Raw genomic sequence first — 19,634 nt, 5'->3', positions numbered from 1 at the left:
AGCAATGCCACTACCAGACACCATAAGCTAACAAAGAAAAAAGCCTTGCCCCAAGAATGAGTTACTTCCTCTAAAGTTGTTGACCACTGAGGTCTCTAAAGACCTCCAAACATTATAGGCTGTTGCCAAATCCTGGTTACCTTTCAGAACCGGATGGTAAGATTCTATTGCTGAAGACAGTACAAACTCCAGTCTTAGAACATGAAAAATGAAGCTGGTACTCTCCTGGAAACTACATCCCTACTGGCTAGCGAAGTACTACGCATGCTACAGAGGAGAAACATAATCGCCAGTCTCACCAGGTATAAGCCCTATGAACACAACCACAGCCTGTCAGGCCTAACAAGACAATACGTCTGGCAACTGTGGCACCAACGTTATGGGAGAAACCAACCACTTTCTACTAGGACTCTGGGCTCACTTGAAAAAATGAAATCCATACCTAGCACCATTATCAGGCCAGGAGCCTATGGCTGGACAGTCACAGACTCTAAAAGAGAACCTGCTATTATTATTCTGCTGAATAGACATACTAATTAAACTAAACTCTAATGACCTGCCATTATACCCCACCACTGTGAGACTGCTGAGATTAGACTCTACCCAATGGGAGCACGCACCACGCACGCGCGCACACACACACACACGAGTTAGAATAAAAAAACAAGTGAACTTTCTAAAGTCCCAGTGTGCTTGCTGGTTTGGTTTGGATCTGGGTACACCTTTTTTATACTTTTGGGTTTTTTTTTTTTTTTTTTGCAAAAATCCACCTTGCTGAGATACTGTTGCTTTGTTCCCGTGTTCCTTTGTGCAACAATGAAATTATTCTTTGCTTCTAATGGCATCATAATCAAGCAGTATGAATTGGCAACTTAATCTCTGATTTCCTTAACCAGTATTAGAATAGCTTGCCAATTTCTAATTTAAATTATGCTGTGTGTCTGGTTAAGACTGAAAGTGTTAATCAGCGTGGAAGAATTACCATATCGACTACAGCATCTTGCAATCCACCAACACAGAGTACCTCTTAATTTATTAGTTTACCTGGGTCTTCTCTGACTTAAGCTCCCCCTCTGAAGTCTACAGCAGAGATTTGCACGTTTCCTAGTTACATTCATACTTAAGCATTCCATGTTTTATTACAAATTACACTCTTAACATTTTAATTCTCAATTGTTCCTTGCTACTGTGTGTATGCATGTATAAAATGAGGGATGGATGCACGTGTGCCCCACACTAGTGCGCAGTGTAGGTCACAGGACCACGTGGTTAAGCTGGTTCTCTCCCTCCGTCTTTCCACGAGTTCCAGGTGTCAGAGTCTGGTAAGCAGATGTGTGCAGCAGGTGCCTTTAGAACCTCACCAGCCCTAGTACTGCTTGGTATCCAATCTTACAACCTGTGATCCTGCTCAACTCACTTATTAGTTCTAGTACCCACTTACAGTGTTTTTTAAGATCTGTTTTAAGTGTCTGCATGTGTATATGCATGTGTGCACAAGTGTTCAGGGGTCCCTTGGAACTAGAGTTACAGTGATTGTGAGTCACCAAGCATGGGTGCTAGGAGAGGAATTCCGCTCCTCTGCATAAGCAGCAAAGCTCTTACAACTGAGCCTCCTCTCCGTCACTGCGGGTCTTCATGAATACATAATTATGCTGATAAATGGAACCATCTTCCCAAACTGTACTTCTGTGCTTTGCCTCTTCCTCTCCTCTCAGTTTCCTTGTAGGTCAGTTCAGTGAGTGCTAATCTTTTTCCTACTGCAATGTATCACTAATTAAGATCTGCTCTTACAGCTTTAGCATGTCTTTGATAGGATGTAACTGTATGCACTTGTGTATAAAATGGAAACTAAAGGATGGATTTTACTGTGTATAAATTATGTCTCCGTTAAAATTTTAAAGATCTGTTAAAAAAAATACTTTCAAAGCATCAGCAATGATCTATCTTATTAATAAGTTAGGTCAAAAAAAGCCACACGAGTCACACGCTCCTGGAACATGCTGAAAAGTCTTAAGAATTGCTTCCACAGTTCCTGTTTCTAGGAACAACTAAATGCATACACTTTCTTGGAGACAAGCAGTGACCAGCAATCTGCTGACCACACCATGTTTTTACACGGCTCCGTAATTAAGAATGATCTCTACATTTTTTTTTTAAGAATTGAAAAACAAACTCCAGAAACAAAAAGAAAAAAAAGAAAAACATGTAACAAGGACCATATGTGGCCTGCCAAAAACTAAAGTATTTACTATTTGTGCCTTTATAGAAAACATCTGCTATCCTTCTCTAAACCATGCTACTCAAAGTGTGGTCCTTGAGCCAACAGGCTCGGGAAAATCTCAAGCTCTGTCTGAGCAAAGAATCATTAACAAGAGAACAAAACCAAAGTGTTATCTTTCCTGATGATGCTCTATCAGAAACTGCAGTCAGTACATAATATATGAAACTCTAAAGAACACTAAGGAATACTCCAGATGCCTATAGAGCAACTGGCAAATTGCTTGATCAATTCAGAAAAACATCAATTAAATCTCCATATGTGACTCTATGAAGACAAAATTACAGGACAGCCCAACATCAAAATAAAGTATTTAAAAATATCCTTCCAGATAATTTGGTAATCTCACACACCAATATCTACGGTGCCTTGAATCCTCACACCACAAGCGTTTTTATCAGCACCTCCAAGAAAAGCTTGTGTCTAATTAAAAAGCAGGTACATGTGCTGTCTACACAGATATGTAGAATGCTTTTCTTTAGGAATAATGGAGAAGGAACTCCACATTTATATTTAACAAAGTTATAAATACCACAAAATATTGAAGCCAGTCTGTGATCGAGGGGTTCCTATCAACACAAACTTCTCTCACACTGGACATATTCAGCAATAAGGTTTAGTAACGCAGCTACCTGAGTCTAGGATCTCCTGCCTCCCCCAGCCCGGACCCCTTGTCCCTGACATCCGACAATTCTGATTTACTTCTTAAATCAAAGGTTCTCAACCTTCCTAAATGCTGTGGTGACCCCTACCATAAAAGTATTTTTGTTGCTACTTCACAACTGTAATTTTGCTACTGATATGAACTGTAATGTAAATATCTGATATGTAAAAAATCTGATATGCAACCTCTGTCAAAGGGTCATTTAAAATCCCTCTGGAGGTCGCAGCTCATACATTGAGAACCACTATCCTACATGAAATACTCAGTATTGACAATATATAATTTCTATTCAATCTTCATTCTGTATTAACTCCAGTAAAAGCTTTGAGATTAATGAAATAATGTTTAAAGGGTATGCTTTTCCTTTATTAAACTAAGTGGTTAAAAGCAGTTACTACTCTTGCAGAAGACCTAAGTTCCGTTCCCAACTCCCACATGGTGGCTCACAAACTCCAGTTCCAGGAAATCAGAAACCCTCTTCTGAATTCTGCTGGCACCAGACACATGGTGCACATATAGAGATGCAGGCATAACACTCATACTCATAAAAAAAAAAAAAAAAGTATTTTTAAAAAGAAAAATAAGTTGTCCTTTTTTTTTTTTTTTTTTTTTTGAAAAAATAAAGGCAATAGGCAGCATGAGGAAGGAAACGTGACCTTTTCGTCCTGAGATGGATCTCTAGAATGTAAAGTATCACAAGACTATATCACCTTAGAAAGACTCTAAAGAACACGGTCAAGACTCAAGGCCACCCTCACCCGTGCGTCCGTCTGTCGGTCCAGACTCAGACTGCTGAGATAACAAGCTCCTTGCGTCCACTCATTGTCTTACTTTGAACTCAGAAGTGAAAGCTAATTGGTGGGCACAATGAAGGAGTGGGTTTGGTTGTTTTTTATTGCAGTTAACCTCTCTCTTTCTTTGTGAGCTATGGATACCTACGAGTACTAATAAAACTGCTAAATTCAACAAGTATAAGGTTCAACGCAGTCTGCAAGGGTTTCATCAACGCCCTCAGAAGTCAGATAAGGGAAGCACTAGTAGGCTTTGATAAATCATCTCCCCTTCTCAAAGCCAGGCCACAGGCTCATGTAGGACAACCCTCTCTTCATCAGCAGCTGCTCACCCTTGGATTATGGAGCCTACTTGCCTCCAAATTTATTTTGGCCTCTATGCTTTCTACTCTGGCTTTGAATTAAGAGTGTAAACATATTTAATCGATACTAAAGAATTAGGGCTATGTGGTTACAGCCCTACTTTGTAACAGTATGCACATCTGCTAGCCATCAAAAATCACGAAAACTAATACCAGGTTGTTATAAGCTGTTGATTAGTGTCATATGAATATAATTCCATTGCTGTGTCTGGCCTATTTATTTGTAAAAATAATTTTAAATGGAATAAAGGACAGAAGAGAGGCTTCGTCTCAACTGAAAGGGAATGAGAGTAAACATATACTGAGTTTTGAAGACATCAAAAACTGTTACATAAAAGCACCTCAAACTGACAAATTAAATACAAGCTACTTTATACAAATTTATTGCATTACAAGCATATTTTCTATGATTAGGTAAGGATAAAAATCATAAAAATTTTCAAAATCTTCATAAGTTCTTATTTTGATGTGAGCATTCAAGCTGAATCTAGCTTTCCAAAATAAAGAAATTCAGAAGTTTTTTGGCTGCAATAAACCTAAATTGAATTAGTTCACCCTTTACAAGATGTGACTACGGAAAAAGATAATATATCAGAACCGAGCTACAAAACCCAAGCGAACCAAATCTATATTAAGTCACAATTCACTTTATGATCCTTAAGCTACTGATCTGTACGTCATTAACACACACACATTAAAAAGAAAATAAAATATATTAAGTAATCTATTATAATGATAATGTAGGCACATCCGTCTTCCACTTCTCAAAACTCAAACTCATGCACACTCAAGTTCTGGATGTTCTACTGCTTGTCAGAGTGCGTCAAACCGACCATCTGAACAAGCAACATGAGAGGCAGAGCTGAAGACCCCTGGTAAGCAGAGCTGCCTCCCAACTATGAACCACACAAGTCAGAGTTTCTAGTCCTAGTAATTAGTAACAAGTTAACCAGAAAAAAGTACTACTTTTTAACTTGATTTGTACAGACAGACAAAATAAAATACATAAACACCTCTTTCAGCCCAGAGCTAGGATATCAAGGAAAGGGGTGATCTTCGGTGACCAAACGTGAAAGAAAAAAGGCAAAACTTGCTAGACTGAGTGGACAACAACCCTAGAGAGTTTTCTGATCCAGGACTCTAAAAGGCTTCTATGGTGGTGGCAAATCAAGGAAGAAGACAAACCGTGGAACACATTCAAGTCTTCGTTAAGATTCCCTCACAAGCACTGACTGCACGACAACTGAAAAGGACAATCTGCCCACCAGCACTTCCCTCTGGGCTTAACCCACTGGAAAGCAGGTAAATGAAAAACGCACCAAACACTGTGTACACGCAAAGTGCCCTCACGAAGGCTGAGGGTTTGAATTTATCATATACAGAATAGGAACTCCCAATTCCAAAATTAAATACAGAGCCAGGCATAATCATGCTTGAACCTAAGAGGCTGAAACAGGAGAATGCCCACAGTTAAAGGCCAACTTGTGCTAGAGTAAGAGATCTTGTATTCCCAAGCAGGACTATGAAGTTTAAGACTATCCAAGACCACAAAGACCAGTCTCAAAACAAACAAACCAAACCGAACGTCTTATTCTTTACCGACACAAAATGTCCCTGTTCTTACTAAGACTGTGACTGTAAAACCTATGCTGCCGGTTAGGAATGTGGCTGAAGGGAGACTGCTTACCTAGCACTCAGAGGCCCCACTTTCAAGTTGACAAATTGGCAGCAAAAAAGCAAACAAAGACAAAAGAGTCTTACAAAGAAAGCTTTCATTAAAAAACAAAGCTCTTAAGATATCATGCTATATAAAGTCATTTAGTACAATGTTCCCTTTCACTATTCCCTTAATGAAAGTAGACTTAAAATATGGAACAAAAAAAAAAAAAAAAAATCAGACAATTCACTCAGCAAGCAAAGGCAAGTAGACCTCTGAGCTGGAGACCAGCCTGGCCATCACAGTGAGTTCCAGGACGGCCAGATCAACACAGCTGAGAAAAACAAAGAAACAAAGACAGGCAAATAAATTCACTAACTTGAGGCAAAATTATGAACATCACTTTATATAAAGAAAAAGTGGTTGAGAGGTAGGACGTTTTCAGGGAAAGGTTCTAGTCTAACATTAGAGAACACCTATATACACTCAACGCACTGCCTCCCAATGGCCCAGACTCACATCCCAGAAGCTAATGGAGCACAGTATCTCCTGACAAGACTGATGACTTTTCTAACTACTACTCCTAGTTTTTTTAAGGCACAACGTTTTTTTTTTTTTTCTTTTTTTTTTTTTCTTTCTTTTTTCGAGCTGGGGACCTAACCTAGGGCCTTGCACTTGCTAGGCAAGTGCTCTACCACTGAGCTAAATCCCCAACCCCGCAATAACCGTTTTTATTTATCTGTATCATTTATTCTAAAAGGCAGTGAAGGGGGAAAAAGGGGTTGTTTTACATGCAATAAGAATTTTAAAATGTTACATGTATCAAAAAAATTAACCCATTATTTTTACAATGCATATATGCTAATAAAAATGCTAGCCCATTTCCAAATACATACTAATTTAATTAAAAAGTAGAAACAATAAATACAAATCTCTTGGTTACATTTTTCCATTCTGCAATTAAAAAAAACAAAAACAAAACTTCTTTTATATTTTAAAGTATTTTAAAATGTGGAGGTAAGTTTTAAAGGTAAAATAGCTCTGAATAAGGAAGGCCCAGTGTCAGACACTCAAGAACAATAGATTTAATTTTTTAGACCCCCAGTCTGCAGGAACTATTCTAAACTTAGCATGGGAGACAAAAGCCTTCTCAGCTATTCTGAGGCTCTCAAGACCAGCCTGACCTATTCAGTGAGACCTGAGCCTAAGGGAATAAAAAACATGAAAGGGGGTTTGGATGTGGTAAGGGGAATGTGGATGTGGTAAGGGGGATGTAGATGTGGCAAGAACCTGAGGGGAGAGGGTGATACAGAAGATAACGTGGGTGGGGAAGATCTACAATAAAAGTACAATGCATTCAGGTACGAAACTGTCCAAGAATGAATAAATTTTAAAATACATAAATAAGTAACGATCACTTAGATTTAAAAGAGGGGCAGATCCCCACAGCTATAAGTATAGCATTCCTAAGTTGCTGACTTAAACTTATACATGTGAAATTAAAAGTTCTGATATTCAGAATGCTTTCATAAAATGTCTACATTTGTAGTAAGACAGAGGCCACTCTGTTCCAGGCTGGCCCGGAACTCATTCATATAACCTGGCCTAGCCTCAAAATCATGGTAATACACCTGCCTCAGACTCAAAAGTGTTAGGATTAAAGACATAAGCCATTACATCCAGCTCTCTTAAAATGTCTCTTTTAAAACTTGATGTCACAACTGAGGAGCTTGTGGCCAAGATCCTGGGTTCAATCTACTTTGTTACGGGCGTTTTCATTCACGGTGACTGTCCTTTGTTCCAGCCTGTGCCCCTCCTCCACGGTCTTTCTCTCTTTTCTGTCCTATTCTGGCTGCCATCTTTCCTCCATTAAATAATTCTCCTGTCTGCTTTTATGACACACACACACACACACACACACACACACACACACACACACACACACACACACGGTGGGGGGGGGCAGTATGTAAAGAACTTGTTACTTTACAGATGAGGAAAGAGGTCCTAAGCCTGAAGCAGCACACTAGTGAATTGAGAAAGAGATAAAACAAGCTTTGGTTGGCATATTCTTATATTACCTGGATAACTTTTTTTCAATGTGTGCGTGTGTGTGTGCATGTGTGCGTGTGTGCGTGTGTGCGTGTGTGCGTGTGTGTGTGTGTGTGTGTGTGTGTGTGTGTGTGTGTGTGTATTTAGAGGCAGGGGCACACATGCACTTTACTGCATTCAAGTGAAGAGGACAGATAGCTTACATAAGCCAGCCTCCTCCCACCATGTGGGTTCTACAGATCCATCTCAGGCTGCCAGGCTCAGCAGCAGGCGTCTTTACCCACTGAGCCATCGCGACAGTCCCAGACCATAATCATTCATTCAAAGAGACACTGCTAAATGTGCACTTCCTTAAGAGTGCTTTATATTCTTAACTCTGAAAACTAATAGAATGTACTAAAGAGAATACATTATATACTATTAATTTATAAACTTCAGCCATTCAAAGCATATTTATCAAACACCTGACTGTGGCAGGAACTAGTTCAGTACAATATATGTCCGTACAATATATATTTTTAAACATAATCTACGATAACTTCCCTATCAGTTATCTACATTAGGTGACTCTTTTTTATACCCTACCCTTGTTTTCTTGAGATATGATCTTACACTGTATCTCAGGCTTGGCCTTGAACATGCTATCTAGCCAAGCTTGCTCTAATTCCTTACCCTCTCCTCCTACCTCCGTCTCCTGAGCATTTACATAAGCATAACTTTTAGTGTCACTACTATACTTAACAATGAATATATAAAAAATGTATCTTTAAAACATGTCATTCAGTTGGCTAAGACAAGAGGATCACAAGTTCACTGGCCACACACAGGATGAACTCAAGCTGAGTCACTAACTTAAAGAAATATTTAGTTATTTGGAATCAAGCAAAAACATGCTCAGAATTCCTATGGGACATGCACCTGAACCAGGCTGTCAGGGTCACCAAGGTATAGCAATGTGGAAATCAGAATGAGGTGCTTTGATTTTTAATTATACAAGAATGTCCTCTGCCCAATATAAAGGACAACATTGCTTCCTGAAACAATTTTCCTAAGACACATATTTTCTTATTCGTTGGCCTGGATTCTACACACCAGACAGAAGTATTGAAAGCAAAGGGGGTAACACCAGACTAATAGAGGCCCAGTTTAGACAACTCTTCCCCCAGTCTAGGCTGAATGAACTGATAACACAAAGAACTCCATACATCCAGAAGCCCACAGATGTCTGCACCAGTTCCCAGCTCTCAACAATACAGTCATTCAGCTGCCTTCCTTTTACATGTTGACTCTTCTGAGTCTCAAAGCTGAGCATCCTGGGATCCTAAAAAAAAGTCTACTTTTGCCTCAGCACTACCTTTATGCACTTTATCTGAAAAATCAACATCATGCTTCCCCTAGAAAATCAACCTGGAAATCATCTCTTCTGCTCGACAAGTGGTAAACTCTACCTGTAATTGCTTTTGCACTAAAACCACAATCCATGACACAAATCTAAGATCAATAATACTGAAAGAGCAATAGTGTATATATTTTTATTCTCTGAGTTTAAAATACAATTTTAAATAATTTCCCTATCATACCAATTATCAGATGTATACCATTTAGACATATTTTATTTGGTCTCAATAACATGTGGTCTCAATTAAACATACGTGTGTGTGTGTGTGTATGTGTGTGTGTGTGTGTGTGTGTATCAGGTAGGGAGAGGCGGGGGTGCCACCACACAAGTATAGCCCCATGTAGAAATGCACAAGGTTAAACCTACCAGATCTGTGCTATCCAAACTGTGAAACCATGGACGGGAATAAGCAACCCTGGAAGAGCTCTCACTGGTCTTCAATTCCTCCAAACACATGCAACATAACAAACATTCTGTGAAAAGTTCTTTCTCCCAAGCCTTCTATCCTTAAATAGACAGTGTATCCTTAAAACTATTATACTCCCTTTCTGCTCAAATGAAGTAAGGAAAAACTGGAGCAGTCTGAAGCATATTAACCAGCTGACTTAGTTATCACCCTAGAGCAGTAGGAATAAGCTTGTCGAAAAGAAGGGGGTATGGGAATGGAGCATAAACTTCCAATCCCAGCTCTCTCTCAGAAAGGTGAAGCAGGAGGATTACAAATGCTAGGCCAGCCTGAGCTACGCAGTGAAACTCTGAGAAATCCTGGCCAGGGTGGAGAGGGGAAGAGGCTGGGGGAGGGGGAAGGGGAGAATGGCCTTTTCAGTCTTCTTCCCTATGATCAGTGAAAAGCACCAAGTCTAATGTGATCTACAATAGCACCTCAAACACAGCAGCAGTCCTCAGACCTACAAAACACTAGCAAAATACCAGAGCCCCACTTCTCAAGACTATTCCACAGTTCTCAAGAACCAAACTCTTGTCAGAAGAGAGCTTTACTGCACACAGTCTCTAAGACTCACTTCTGATTCCTAACCCATTTTCTAATGCATTATTAAGAGCCAGGGAGGGGCTGGAGAGATGGCCCAGTGGTTAAGAGCACTAGCTACTCTTCCCAAAGACCAGGGTTCAATTCCCAGCACCCACATGGCAGCTCACAACTGTGTGCAACTCCTGTTCCAGAGGAACCAACACCCTCACAGAGACATAAAGTGGAGACAAAACACCAATGTACATAAAAAACTAATGCATTCCTAAATAAATAACATTTAAGGAGCCAGGGAAATGGCTTAGAGAGCAATGATATCACGTAAAAAGACACTTGCACCAAGCCTGCCCAGCAGTTTGATCCATGTGGTTGGGTGAACTGACCTGAAAGCTGTCCTTTCACTTTTACACACCCTAAAAACTGTATTTTTTTTTCCAGAGCTGAGGACCGAACCCAGGGCCTTGGGCTTGCTAGGCAAGCACTCTACCACTGAGCTAAATCCCCATTCCCCAAAATATGTATTTTTTTAATGTGTATCACTTCGATAGATGCTCCTTTTAATGGTTAACATTACATTTAAATTTTAGACTTATTATGCTTGAGACTAAAGACCAAATAAATAAATAAATAAATAAATAAATAAATAAATAAATAAATAAATAGCAAAAACAAGCCAGCCTCTAATATGTATGCCTCTCGCTTGTAGAGGCTATAACCCTGGCAACCACCCACTTCCCTTTTTCCCAGTTGAAGACTATTCTTAAAATGACTGATCTTGTAAAGTTTGCTGTTCTTGCAAGATAGTAAATAGGTCATAAGACTACCTGCTGTTGTAATCAAACTTACTTATTCTTTTCAAAAGATCCAAAACCATAACTTTGTGGGTTTTGCCCAGGTAAGTCCTGGGCTGATATGGTTAGAAGCTACATTTTGGGAGCACTCTTAGTTGTAAACTGAATTGGGTACCATACATAAATAAAAAGTCTCTTCTTATTAAAACTTACTCACAGTCATGGTGAAGCTCTAAGCAACCCCAGACTAATAACAAATTTTTCATATTTTTAAAACATGGCATCATCTTTAATATATGCCAGCAAATCAGACCTGATAATCAAAACAAGCAAACCCACACAAACCTTTATCTGATTTTCTCCAAGTTTTACTTTATTATATAAAATTAATTTATTCCCTTCTACAAAGAGGTTTAAAATATTTTAATGTTTAAAACATTCTGATTTTGAAAAAAAAATCAAAGAAACTTAATAAAATATAGAAAGTATTCAGAAGACACTTCGGAGTGTAACATAACACCAGTTAAGTCACTTCACGCTCATGGTCACAATTACCTCCATTCAGCCAAACAGTACACTGAAGGAAAACAGAAAACAGTAAGACCAGGAAGGTAAATGAGGAGCAATGTGGGCACAGAGATGATTGATCAGTGGTACAGGATTCTTAGTTTTGAACTCTCTTTCTCTTCGAAAATAACTCTCACAGCCCTAGGGATGTGGCACAGTACTGAGCTCTTGCCTCACCTGAGCAAGGCAAGGCCTTGAGTTGGATCTCTAGTGTGCGAGAGGAAGTGAGCACAGACCCCATCACTGCAGGACCAGGAAATGCATGTTTAGCTAAGTAGAAATAGGTTATTTAATATTTATTCTTTCCATTCCGCACAGACACGTTAAGTAGTATGTCAGAGCTTAATATAAAAGATACTATTGCAAAATGACTGGTTATATGATAGTCTAAAATCAAGACTGTTTTTAAAACATCTTAAATAATGAGACACTAAGTCTTCCCTCTCTCTTTAAACAAAGAACTATAACATAGCTGCTCTATAACCACTGTAAGAATCAAAACTATTTACACTGTTTTTATATTTTTAATTTTATAAGCTTTATTCAATTTTCAAAAAAATTGCAAATAAAAATTACACACCCAAACTAACCAGACCCAAAGTCTATACATCTCAATGAACTTCTATACAATTTAAGTATCAGATCTGAAGCCACAGCTTTACATATGATTTTACACTTTCATTACTAGATAGGTATTTATGTACTTATCCACGATGAAAAACAAAAACAAAAACCCACAATAGCATCCAACCTAGAAAAACAATTGGCTTTATAGTCTTTTTCGTATCTCGTGTCCATTACCCACAGTCTTTCCTAATCCTCTAACATTTACCCTTTCTTCTCTTTTCTACTGTTACACTGTATCTACACCATCCATTTTCCCGGAAATAATTTTATTTCTACTTTTCTTTTGAGCTGAACTGTATATGTGTGTGTACCTCCATTCATCTGTTGGCTGACAAGTAGGCTGATTCCAATGCTTTGCTATAGTGACTAAAGCAGTTATAAGCACAGACACACACACACACACAAGTGTCTCTTACAGTATGGTAAGTAGTTCTCTGGACATACACCCAGGAATGAAATAGCCGGGTTACATGATTGCTCTCTTTTTAAATTTTTTGAGAAATCTCCAAACTGATTTCCACAATGGTTCTATTAACTTACACCCCACCAACAGAGAACCAATGTGGATAAACACAATCTTTAAGAACAAATTCAACCTTCCATAGTCAAGTCTACTTGACAATGAAACCCCAAAAGTCCCGTGTCTCTCTTTTTCCCCTAGCAGTGAGGGGGTATTTATCAAGGAAGGAAGACTAGGAAAAGAAACTGGACGCCTTTTGTACATTACACAAACACTTACCCACTTGATGGATCTAAGGCAATAGCTCTGGGTTGATCCAACTCTTGCCAAAATAAAACTTTTCGTAAAGATCCATCTAAATTAGAAACTTCAATACGATTAGTTTCAGAATCTGTCCAGTACAATTTTTCTCCAAGCCAATCACATGCCAGCCCATCCGGGGACAATAATCCAGAAACAACGACATTCTGTACACTCTCAGTTTTGTTAAATTCTGTTCGTTTAATGGCTTCTTCGCTGACGTCACTCCAGTATATCAAGCCATGACCAAACACAAAGTCCACCGCAGCTGCATCCTCCAAGCCTCCAACTACAATCGTCGCATTCTCTTTGCCATTTGTAGCATCAACCAATCTCAAGTCCCGTCTGTTTGCATAAAGCAACAAAGGGGCCGCTGAAACAAAAAGAAAAATACATAAGAAAGAAGAAAATGTATCTGATTTTATAAACTGGGTTTCAAATCACCGTCGTGACTAAATACTATCAGAGTAAGAAAGCGGGAAGAGGCTGGGCAGATGGCTGGGCAGGTGAGAGCACGTGCTGCTCTTGCACAGGACCTGGGTCTGGTTCCTAGCACCACAGCAAACAGCTCACAACCACTTGCTCCAGGGACCCCACACCTTCTGGTGTCTGTGCATATTGTACACGTGTGGTACACATAAACTCACACACCCACACACCCACACCCATACGTAGACTGTAAAAAAAAAGGTGAGAAATACAGCAGTAGTGAACTAGCTAAAATCTCTTCATGCTTAAAATGTCTTTCTAGCACTTTAAAAAAGAATTGAAATGAATTTCACCCAGCTGTCTTTTCTTATCGAGAGTCTATCAGATAAAATTTAACAGCTTTATACATACTAGAAAATGAGTAACTAGAACACTCATACTCTACTGGTGGAAAACAGTTGACAGGTGTTTGTTCCGCTAGCTGACTGTTTGCAGTGCTGGTGATCAAACCCAGGACTCTCCAGTATACCAGCAAGCAAGCCAAGTAGTGAACTACGTCCTCGGCCTCAGTCGCCCTCTGTGAAGGGTTAGATGTACAACCTACCATATGATCCAGCCACTGCATACTTAAGTCTTTACTCAGAAGAACTAAATGCATAAGAATAAATACTCAAGAAATAAATAAAACAATACAAATACCTATGAGTAAATGTTCAAAGAAATTCGTTTGCAATAACATAATTTACAATGAACCCAAATGTGTGCAGTTGGAGCCACGGATCAGTCCATGAATAGTTTTTGGGTATGGTTTAGTCCCCGAGAGTATTGGTTGGCACTATTGTTCTTATGAGTTGCAAGCCCCTTCAGCTCTTTCAATCTATTCTCTAATTCCTCGAAGAGGGATCCTGTCCTCAGTTCAGTGGTTTGCTGCTAGCATTCTCCTCTGTATGTGACATGCTCTGGCTATGTCTCTCAGGAGACATCCATATCTGGTTCCTGTCAGCATGCACTTCTTAGCTTCATCAATCTTATCTAGTTTGGTGGCTGTATATATATGGGGCACACGTGGGGCAGGCTCTGAATGGCCGTTCCTTCAGTCTCTGCTCCAAACTCTGCCTCCATAGTAGTACGTATTTGCAATCCCAGCACTTGGAATAAAGAGACAGGAAAATCAGAGTTCCAAGTTTTCCTTGGCTACACAGGGGTTTTATGATCAGTATGGACTAAAAGAGACTGTCTCCAAAAACCAAAATCAACCACCATTTTTTAAATGTAATGAACCATTTATAAATGAAAAATGAAATAATCTCTAAATAACACATGGGAAAAGATGCCAGACCAAAAAGAAAACATACTTAATGATGCTCATCTATGAGAGATTATAGAAAATGTAAACTAATCTAATCAGACAAAATCTGCCTTTCTGGAGGTAAACAGGAGTGGGAAAAACAGAAACAAGAGACAAGCTCTCCCACTGCTTTTCTGCAGTGCCAGGGACTGAGCCCAAAATCTTAAAGCACCCAGCACTGAGCTGCATCTCCCACAGCAACATAAGAAACTGATCTTGGGGGCTGGAGAGATGGCTCAGAGGTTAAGAGCACTGGCTGCTCTTCTAGAGGTCCTGAGTTCAATTCCCAGCAACCACATGGTGGCTCACAACCATCTGTAATGGGATCCAACGCCCTCTTCTGGTGTGTCTGTGGATGGCTATAATGTACTCGTATAAAAATAAATAAATAAATTTTTTGAAAAAGACTCAAAAAAAAAAAAAAAGAAAGAAAAGAAACTGATGTGAATTATAAAGACAGAGGTTGAGTCCGTTTCGCTCACTATGTGTAACTACTACCGTCACTGACAACAGCATCAGTCCCTGAACTCACTGCAGACATCCACACATCTACACCAATGAACCAGTCCCAAGAATGCCTTATGTTCAACGTTTTACAGTATAAGCCAAGCAGGAACATCTGACAAAAACAAAGAAAACAAAACATTCCTATTAGTGAAGAGTTAAATGCTAAATGCTGCAGAAAACTAAAGACAGTCCCAGGACAGTTAAGTTTTACAATCCAAGGTAACAAAAGTGTAAGAGTGGATGGACACTTTCTTTATAGCATTATCACCCATGAAAGACTTTATATACCAAACCTGTTTATAACACTGAGAGGCAGCCAAATGACTTTCATAATTTTCAAGTCAAAGATTATTATTCCTCTGAACAGTTTTTTTATCTACAAAAATCTAGAAAACTTTCCTGGTACTTTAAAGTTTCATGGGCCTTCTGAGTTCCACCGGTGTTGGAGGAGAACAGGAGCAGATTAGTATCTTTAATTTAATAGCACTAGTTATAATTGAGTGTTCTAGGGACTGCACGCTATCAAAAGGTCTGTCTGTGCAGCTATTCTTCTTATGCGTGAACATGGTCTACAACATTGCCACCAGAATCTGTTGAAAAGTGTGTAACTTGGAAAAAATTATAAACCCATTTTTATCTACTAGACATGACAGACTCTGCACACCTATTCCCTACCACTAGCACACATAATACATACCATGTGCTTACCCCGCAGTGCTTAACCTGACTTCATAACAATCAGAACCAACATTCTCCCTGGGTTCTAGGACATAAGCATGGAACACACCATCAATATCTTACACTTCTCAAAAAGTTCTCTGGGCCCAGGTACATACCATTAACCCCAGCACTGGAAGCACAAACCAGTGGATCTCTAAAATTTTCAGGACAGCCTAGTCTGTCTAAGCATGCTCTATGGGGAAATGCCCTTCCTTCTTTATGGGGTCAAGCAACACTTCAGGTTCACTCTCTGTGCAACTGAGCTCCATCAGTTATTCCGTATCTTAAAATGCTCATGGTGGGCTCAGGTGTCAAACTCTACCCAACTCTAACCTTGTCTCCTATCAAGAAAATACTTCTTCTTCTTCTAACTACACATCACCATTCATCTTTATTAACTTCTACTGTCTAACCTCATACACTCTACCCACCTGAACCTGCTTTCTCTAAGGCTTCAGGAAAAAATCCAACTAGAAACCTTTCCCTAGTCCTTACTCTTTACTTCTCTACAGTATTCACTATGGCTCGACTGGTAGAATGGTCTCTCCATACCACAGTACTTATTATTTTTGTTTATTTCAAGTCTTCCTTTCACTTCTCATATACACATAGTATTCCAAGACCTCTACTCCCCAAGTGAGAGGGTACAAAATAACAACCCAGAGTCCCTTAATCACCATGAAACTCTACACAACAATTTCTAAATCATCAACTTAACCTTATGCATTATTCCCCAAGCCTTTTTTTAGGGGGGAAAGGGATGCGCGGGGTGGGGGTGGGGGGCTGCAATTTTCCTGTCATTGACTTAAACTGCATTACCTTTCTCTCCAAAAAATTCTTCAGAGATGTTATAATTCTCTGTGGGGTGGTGATGTATAGGTGAGTGTGTGTTGGCTGCACTAGCCTAGGTATGTACATGTGGAAGCCAGAGGTGGACATTGGATGACTGAGACGGGATCACTCACTAAGCACAGGTCGGCTGGCCAGTGGGCACCTCCCCCACGCCCACAATCATCCTGAACCCTGCCCCTAGTGCTGGGGTTACAGATGAGTCCTAACAGCACCCTTATATGATTTTTATTTGGATGCCAGGGACCCACACTCAGGTACTCACACTTTTCCTAGAGCCATCTCCATAGCCCAGGTCTCCTCATCTTCCTGTGGGCAATGCCTCCTCTTTTCCCAGTCTGCCAGTTACTGTGCAAGCAATGCATCTTACTATTTCTTTAACTGTGCCCCTCATTTCTAGAACCCCTGTGTTGCCCTAGGCTTCATGAGCTCACATCTAAACTTGCCTAACAGTGAGTGATCTCAACATTCCCCTTTTCCCACTTCATACACACACACACACACACACACACACACACACACACACACACACACACACACACACACTTCACCCAACTCAAAAGCTCCCTCATTCCCTTTATGTAAGACATGAAGCCTCAACACCTTAGCCTTCCACTATGTAACTTCCTCCTAGAACTCTAAACTCATCTTTATAATCTCAGCACATAAAAACAGACTCAACATATGAACTGGGAACACACCGCAGTTCGTGTCATCACCAGTGTCCTTACTTCCCTGCTCTCTCCCAGTGAGCAAATCTAAGTCCTTTGAGGCTAGATTTAGATCTTATCTACACCCTTCATTGTTGGTGACTAGTCTGGCATCCAGGGTACACTGAGGCAGGTAGCAATGGGTGGTGTCAGTGATTGTGGGGACAAAAGTAGCTAATTTTTGGTAAGTTTTCTCTTTCTTTACTTCTGCTAGTCTATGGCCAAAAGCCATCACTGGCTTCTGGCAATAAATTCTTGCTGTCAACATCAGGAGATTAAGAAAAGAAGTTAGTCACTACGGCTCTTTTCTCTCTGGCTTGAGGGACCTTCCGCTGGTTAGGCGAGAGGTTCAGAGTTCATTAACTCTGTGAACCAGAGAGAAAAGAAAAGAGAAAAAGTTCAGACATACACAAGAGATGCACACACTGGCTGAAGCTGAAGAAAGAGTCACACCATCATTTTACAGAGGCTCAGTGTTTACACGTTCTCGAGGTAACCGATCACAGTTTCCTAAGTATTTTTACACTCCAACAGTTCACAGTAAGTTTAAGGCAATAATTCATGTCATAGATGGATAAGACTTAAGGAATTACAGCAGAATTGTTTGCAGGTCTTTCTATTAAGACTAGTACTAGACTAGATAGACCTGTTACTAGCTCCAAAAGTTCATTATAAGTTTAAAGCAATAATTTTTTATGTCTTAAGTTAGCATGGTTTTGTCAAGAGACAAATCATCTGTCTTCTGTCTTATTAGTTTGAAGTCTTGCAGAGATAGACTAGTCCATCATTTATTTTCTGTCCCTGTACCTATAATAAATTCCCAGTTTATGACCTTTAGTTACCAGATAGTGGCCTTGTTCCTAACATCCCTAGAAGGAATGTTCTCCTTGATTGTAAATTTGTTCCAAGTTTGCTTTCTTTTCTTAGTGTAATTAGCTCATGACACGTGAAGGTTCATGGAGCTCTAATTACAGCTTTTATTCTATAGGAGGTTTGAAATTACTTGTAGCAATTTAGGAATTCTATAAAATCATTATCAGGAATAATGAAATCAACAATCCATCTGCCCAGCATTACTACGTGAGAGTATCTTCATATTGATTCTGCCCAATAGGTTGGGCTAACACCCAGGAATCACTAGGCTATGTGACAGTGACAGCAAAGGCATTATCAGCAGCCAGAAGCAACGCTGAGTCGAAGCCTCTAAGGACGCAGCATTCTCAGAGCTCGCCCATCACAGCCACGTAAAACAGTGGGCCATCTTGCTTGCTTGCCTCTGCTTTCCCAGACAGCTTCTGACACTTCATCTTTGAGCCCCACAGCCTTCATCACCTACTTCTATAACAGCTTTTGTTCAGGCCACACACACAATAGTGTGTGTGTGTGTGTGTGTGTGTGTGTGGCTATGCACACAAGGCAGTGTGTACAAGCATGTATATTTTTAAGGCCATATGAATGTTTCCAGAAGTCAGGAATCTAGATATAGGTTCTAGAGATCAAATGCAGGTCCTCACGAGGCTTTACTCAGTAAGACTTCCTACCAGCTCCACACTCAGTGTTGATACTAGCTTTTTGTTGAAGTATATTTTCTACTTCAAGTAGGATCTCAATTCCTTGGGAATTAAGAGCTATATGCCTTATAACTAATTTATTCCTGGTGCCCAATTGAGTCCACTGCTCACAGTAATATGGTAAATATTTTTACTAATATTTAAAAGCAATCTTCCAGAAGTAGGGGTATAGTTAAGTCATAGAGCACTTATGTAGCACTTACAAAGTACTGGTTAAATCCCCAACCCTGCCAAAAAAGTAACAAAAAAGTAATCTTCCATCTTCCAGAGCCTAATCTAAACCTAATTTAGGGACTGGCAAAGATGAATCAGCAGGTAAAGATGCCTGCCAACAAGCCTGATGACACGAGTTCAATCCCCAGAATCCTCACAGCAGAAGAGAATTAGCTCCTCCAAGTTGTCCTCTGAATTCCACACACACACACACACACACACACACACAATAAATAAAAGTTCAAAAGAAAGAAGAGGGGAAGAGAAGGGACGAGAGGGGAGGGAACAGGAGGGACCGAGAGGGAAGGAGAGGAGGAAGAGATTTACCATGCAGAGTAGTAGGCTCCATGA

At 39.8% G+C, this 19,634-nt stretch overlaps 1 protein-coding gene across 1 annotated transcript in view; it reads right to left on the bottom strand.

Annotated features, from left to right (window-relative positions):
* Window positions 1-19,634, bottom strand: part of Lrp6 (LDL receptor related protein 6) — a 124,115-nt gene that overhangs the window by 88,586 nt on the left and 15,895 nt on the right. The window contains exon 2 of the mRNA XM_032905546.1: window positions 12,916-13,309. Coding sequence (XP_032761437.1) covers window positions 12,916-13,309 — 394 coding nt within the window. The remainder of the gene's footprint in view (window positions 1-12,915; window positions 13,310-19,634) is intronic.

Source organism: Rattus rattus, chromosome 6 (genome assembly GCF_011064425.1).
Source record: "Rattus rattus isolate New Zealand chromosome 6, Rrattus_CSIRO_v1, whole genome shotgun sequence".
In the NCBI taxonomy this organism is placed as follows: domain Eukaryota; kingdom Metazoa; phylum Chordata; class Mammalia; order Rodentia; family Muridae; genus Rattus; species Rattus rattus.
The sequence above is the reverse complement of the archived record's forward strand: the minus strand, read 5'-3'. Positions and strand labels throughout refer to the sequence as shown.